General features: G+C 38.9%; 2 protein-coding genes across 2 annotated transcripts; one reads left to right on the forward strand and one right to left on the reverse strand.

The window, feature by feature from the left end:
- LOC145086724 (leucine-rich repeat receptor protein kinase MSP1-like) lies at nucleotides 1–3,850 on the forward strand. The gene has a single exon (XM_079024552.1). It carries the CDS (start codon nucleotides 1–3, stop codon nucleotides 3,775–3,777), a length of 3,777 nt encoding a protein of 1,258 aa, XP_078880678.1. The 3' UTR covers nucleotides 3,778–3,850.
- A 309-nt stretch (nucleotides 3,851–4,159) lies between these two features.
- LOC145086725 (CRIB domain-containing protein RIC4-like) lies at nucleotides 4,160–5,181 on the reverse strand. The gene is made up of 3 exons (XM_079024553.1): nucleotides 4,838–5,181; nucleotides 4,639–4,752; nucleotides 4,160–4,567 (listed from the first exon to the last, which is right to left on the reverse strand). The coding sequence occupies exons 1-3, from the start codon at nucleotides 4,965–4,967 to the stop codon at nucleotides 4,344–4,346; spliced, it is 468 nt and encodes a 155-aa protein (XP_078880679.1). The 5' UTR covers nucleotides 4,968–5,181; the 3' UTR covers nucleotides 4,160–4,343.
- Between the last annotated feature and the right edge of the window lie 797 nt (nucleotides 5,182–5,978).

Genomic DNA, 5,978 nt, shown 5'->3' on the forward strand with positions numbered 1-5,978 from the left:
ATGAGAAAGTCAAATTCAAGATCAAAAGCCTTCAGTGTCTTCATACTACTATTCCAGTTCCTGTGTTGTGTACACGTGTGTTTCTCAAATGACACATCATCACTGATAACTCTTCGAAAGTTCCTGCTTCAAAGAAAAGATGTTACATCAACATGGTTTGATTTACAGACACCTCCATGTAACTGGACTGGAATAAAGTGTGAAGGTGCTATCGTGCACCGGATATCGCTATCGTGTACATTCTCACCTCTCACTCTTCCATTCCCAAAAATTCTCACAGAATTCAAATCTTTAAAGCATCTCAATGTCAGTGGATGTGGATTCAATGGCCATATCTACTCTGATTTCTGGAATTTGAGCAACTTAGAAACAATTGATCTCAGTGATAACAGATTGTTAGGTGTTCTTGATAACAATACGTTTTCAAGCATGAGAAACCTCAAAGTTCTTGTTCTTGATAGCAATGGGTTTTCGGGCAGTTTACCAGAGACAATCGGGCAGCTGAGAAACCTAACCGAACTCTCGGTCAAATCAAATTCGTTTTCGGGCAGGCTTCCGTTTGAGCTCGGGTACCTCGAGAAATTACAGTCGCTTGATCTCAGTTTAAATCTCTTCTCTGGTGATCTTCCTTCCAGTTTGGGTAATTTAAGTAAGTTGCTGTTCTTCGATGCAAGTCATAATCGGTTTACAGGATCAATATTTTCAGAAATTGGAAACTTGAAGAAACTCATGACTCTTGATCTTTCGATGAATTCCTTCACTGGTGAAATCCCCGAAACAATTGGTGCTCTTACAGATCTTACTTATTTGAATCTTCATTCTTGCAAGTTTACAGGGCATATTCCTTATCAAATGTCGAAGATGAGTAGTTTGACTAAATTGAATATTGCACAAAACTGTTTCGAAGGAGGATTGCCTTCAAACTTCGGTGAGTTGAAAAACCTTGTGTTCTTCATCGCCAACAATGCAGGATTAAGTGGACGAATTCCTGAATCGATGGGAAAGTGTACGAATTTGAGAATTCTTGATCTAGGGTTTAATTCGTTATCCGGATCATTACCTGATTCTCTTGCAAACCTTGAATCGATAAACTCGTTTACTCTTTTTTCAAATCGGGTATCTGGATCGATTCCAATTTGGATTTCGAAATGGAAAGAAGTGGAATCGATATTGTGGTCGCAGAATTTGTTTACTGGAAATCTTCCTCCGCTTAACATTCCGTCGTTGACTTTTCTTGACCTGAGTTCCAATTTGCTTTCCGGCGAGCTTCCGGTGGGAATCTGTGAAGGGAATGTGTTACGTGGGTTGGTGTTGTCTAATAATCAGTTCACCGGAACAATAAACAACACTTTCAGGAATTGCAAATTCCTCACGGATTTGGTGTTATCTGGAAACAAATTACACGGAGAAATACCTTCGTATTTGGGAGATCTGGAACTGATTACATTGGAATTGTCAAAGAACCGATTCCATGGAACGATTCCGGTTCAGCTCTGGGAATCGAAAACGTTAATGGAGATCTCACTCGGGAATAACTTGCTTCAAGGTCGTATTCCGGAGGCAATCGGAATGGCGTCCACGATTGAAAGGTTGCAATTGGATAACAATCTCTTCGAAGGAAATATCCCGAGTTCGATCGGTGAACTTAAGAATCTGACGAATTTGTCGCTCCATGGTAACATGTTAACTGGTGAGATTCCATTAGAGCTTTTCGAATGCAGGGATTTGGTTTCTTTGGATCTCGGATCAAACAAACTCACCGGTGGAATTCCGAAATCGATATCTCAGCTGGAATTACTCGATAACCTTGTTCTATCAAACAACAAACTCTCCGGATTCATACCTACAGAGATCTGTTCCGGTTTTCAGAAAGTCGCGTTACCTGATTCCGAATTTGTCCAGCATTACGGGATGCTTGATCTGTCGAACAACAACTTTTCCGGCGAAATTCCGACGTCGATCAAGCAATGCATCATTGTACGACAGCTAGTTCTCTCTCATAATCAACTTTCTGGAATCATTCCTTACGAGATTTCCGAATTATCAAACCTAACTTCACTCGATCTCTCCTTTAATCTTCTTTCCGGCCCAATTGTTCCCCAATTCTTCTCGATGAAAAATCTCCAGGGTTTGGTGATTTCACACAACAAATTAACCGGTTCAATCCCTGATAATTTCGGTTCCATGATGCCGAATTTGGTCAAACTCGATATATCAAGTAATTCATTCAACAACTCTTTACCTTCATCGATCTTCAACATCGAGACTCTTCAATACTTGGATGTTAGCATGAATTCTTTCACTGGAAGATTATCGTTTACCTTTACAACAACAACCTCTCTTTTCGCTTTAAACGCCAGCAACAACCTTTTCTCCGGTGCTCTAGATCCTTCCATTTCGAATCTAACAGCTCTTACCATTTTAGACATTCACAATAACACCATCAACAGCACCTTACCTCCTCTCTCCACCCTATCCGCGTTGACTTATCTTGACCTTTCCCAAAACCACTTCCAAAATTCATTCCCCTGTAGTATTTGCAACATTGAAGGCCTCTCATTCGTCGGATTCTCCGGAAACAAATTCACCGGACCTGTTCCCGAATCTTGCACCAAACCAAACTCATGTTTCCCAAATTACCCTTCCCCTTCCCAACACACCTACAAACCAAATCACGCTTCTCTTTTAGGGATTATACTTAGCGTGACATTCGTTTTCGTGGTGTTTTTACTCATTGTTCTCCTGAGAAGAAAGATATTGAAACAAAAAGATGTAAATTCAGACAAGATTTCAAAGGCAACAAAGACAAATTCCAAATATGGTCTTTTACGGAAAAGACCAAAAGAACCCTTGAGCATCAACATCGCAACATTCGAGCAATCTCTACTCCGTTTAAACCACCACGACATCTTATCCGCAACCGAAAATTTCAGCAAGACTTACATAATCGGAGACGGCGGTTTCGGGACAGTTTACAAAGCGTTACTTCCGGAAGGTCAAACCATCGCGGTCAAACGTCTCAACGGCGGCCGAACACACGGCGAACGCGAATTCCTCGCCGAAATGGAAACAATCGGAAAAGTCAAACACGAAAACCTCGTCCCGTTACTAGGATACTGTGTCTTTGCAGACGAACGGTTTTTAATCTACGAATACATGGCGAACGGGAGTCTCGACGTCTGGTTAAGAAACCGCGCAGACGCAGTCGAAGCACTCGACTGGCCGACCCGATACAAGATCTGTATCGGGTCGGCTCGCGGACTGGCGTTTTTACACCATGGATTCGTCCCGCATATTATTCATCGTGATATCAAATCGAGTAATATTTTGTTAGACAGTAAGTTTGAAGCGCGTGTGTCTGATTTCGGTCTCGCGAGGATAATTAGCGCGTGTGAGAGCCACGTCAGCACGTTGTTGGCGGGGACGTTTGGGTATATTCCTCCGGAGTATGGTCAGAAAATGGTGGCGACGAGTAAGGGAGATGTTTATAGTTTTGGGGTGGTGATGTTGGAGTTGGTGACGGGGAGGGAGCCAACTGGACAGGGTGACGTGGAAGGTGAGAATCTTGTGGGATGGGTGAGGGGTATGGTTGGAAATAGGAGGGAGTTTGAGGTTTTGGATCCTTGTTTTTATGGGAGTTGGATGTGGAAGGATCAGATGTTGGGGGTGCTTGCGATTGCTCAATTGTGTACGAATGATCAGCCTAGGAAACGGCCTACTATGCTTGATGTTGTGAAAATGTTGAAGGAGCTTAATACGTGTAAGGAAATTGTGTAGTTGATTATGTTATTTTTGTGTCTTATGTAGTTCAATTTGGTGAAATCGGATATAACTAATTTGGTTTGTGAAATTTTAAATTTAGCAAAACTAAATAACGTACAAAAAAAAGTTTTATGTTATTTGGAAACCAATGTAGCTATCACTTTTCATAGGGGTTACTTTTGCAACTTATACATTTAGGTAATTGATATATTATAAGAGGGGACACCGGACACACAAATTAATTGACAAATTTTGTGCTACAAACCTTATTCAATGTGATTAACAGTCATTAGACTTTATATATTTCTCTATTTTATTTAACGTAACAAATATGATAGGCTATTTTGTAACATATTCTACTTTAACAAATTGGTATGAGATTCGTTAACAAGTTAAATTAGCAACACAAAAATCAGATCTTGTATTAGTAAACACCACTCAAAAAAAAAAAAAAAAAATCACTCCAAACCAGACCATTGCTCCTTTCCACCTATACTATACATTTCTTCACAATCATTATAATCTCTCTCTCAATTCACTGGGCGAATGCGTATGTTAGGAAAATGAATCGATGTTGTTATTCAAGCAACCAGAGTTTCAGATTGTGCAGCCATGGCGTTCTCAAATTGTTTCAAAGAAATACAAGGAAACGAAAGAATTTCAGGCGTTTCAATCTTCTCCCAATTTTTCACAGGGTTAGTCGTCATTGATCCATCATATCCTATATGCGTAACATGCTTTACATCTGTAGGAAACCCTATTTCCAGTTCGATCTCCATTTCAATTTCATCTCCTTCTTTGTTACCTGAAATTCATCGTTATCAACTAAAATTTCTCAAGAATTATCATTGATTATAATCATTTTCCGTTACTTACTTATGATTCGAGAAAAACTTTCGAAGGTCGACATGATTAGTCTTCGAATTCCTCTCGAAATGTTGGATCCCTTTATAGCTACGAATCCCCATGAGCTTTTTCCTTCTCGTGTTCCTTTAAAATACAGAATTTCATATAACAAATCTGTTGAAATTTTGAGATACAGAGAGAGAGAGAGAGAAAGAGAAAAGGATCATACTTGTGACAAGTTGTTTCGATTCGGGTGTTTGCTCCTTGAATTGGGTTGATTCGACTGCTTGTGTACTCGATTTTGGGATACATCCCATGGAAAATGGAAGAACAAGAAATCTTTCGATGATATCTCTCATGATTTCTTAAAGAAACACAACTCAGAATGAGTAGATATAATAAGAGTATTCTGATTGAAGAAAGATAGGGCCTCTTTCACTTTGTAAACAAGCTATAATCATTATACATAGCACAAAGTGCAATATATTATATATTTATACATATACACCCTTTAAGATTTCTAGATAGATAAAGAGAAAAAGAGGATTATAGAGGTGGTTTGGGTTTGGGTTTGGGTGTGGTTAGTAGGTAGGTTAAGCTGTACAACTCGACCTACTTGAGTGATGATTGGTGGGGTAATTGAGGAGTGAGTTCTTTGAGCCCACTAACCAAATTATTTGTCATTAAGCTTTTATTCACTAATAATTTAGGTTCTTCTGTATCCGTATCCATAGTTAATCAATGTTGTCATCCTCAATCACCATCACTATGAATGATATAGGAATAAACTAATTGTAGAAAGCACACGGACTATTATTGACCATGTTATTAGGAACCAAAATGAGGAGTCTTCTTCTCTACACATTCTCTACACAATGGTTTATAGTGAAAACCATGGGAGTTTGTCACTCATTGTTTTTGCCATACCATTTCAATTTGTTGTTGTACGGGGTGATTTGTCATGCAACATTTCTTTTTTATTTTGATTATATTTATTATTTAAAACAATCAATGTATTTTGCACCCAAAATGTGATGTAGCCGAAGCAGCTACAGATAAACAATTAGTATAGAATTGTCAAACATTTGAAAACCAGGGGGCACTATCGTGTGCCTGACGAAACAAAATCTGAGAAAACGTTTCTCGACTCTTGCTTTTAATTAATCAAGAACGTAATCAGATAAAAGCCAAAAACCAAAATCTGTTCACGCGATTAACAAAGTATTTAAAGGTTATCCATACTAATCCTAACAGAACCCTAATTTGACTAAAAGACTTCTATAAAATAGGATAAAGACTAAAACAAATAAAATATGAAAACTTGGGCTTTACTCCTCCTGGATCACAATCCAGCCAGAAGGGTATTTCAG

The sequence above is a fragment of the Lactuca serriola genome, chromosome 2, assembly GCF_051521515.1.
Source record: "Lactuca serriola cultivar US96UC23 chromosome 2, Lser_US96UC23_V15, whole genome shotgun sequence".
In the NCBI taxonomy this organism is placed as follows: Eukaryota; Viridiplantae; Streptophyta; class Magnoliopsida; order Asterales; family Asteraceae; genus Lactuca; species Lactuca serriola.

Bases quoted from the DNA above. Each gene is read 5' to 3' on its own strand.
- LOC145086724 (XM_079024552.1), top strand. From the start codon at position 1: ATGAGAAAGTCAAATTCAAGATCAAAAGCCTTCAGTGTCTTCATACTA.
- LOC145086725 (XM_079024553.1), bottom strand. From the start codon at position 4,967: ATGAGAGATATCATCGAAAGATTTCTTGTTCTTCCATTTTCCATGGGA. The intron at 4,753-4,837 runs GTATGATCCTTT...TGTATTTTAAAG, and splicing joins ATCGAAACAACTTGTCACAA to GAACACGAGAAGGAAAAAGC. The intron at 4,568-4,638 runs GTAAGTAACGGA...GATGAATTTCAG, and splicing joins AAGTTTTTCTCGAATCATAA to GTAACAAAGAAGGAGATGAA.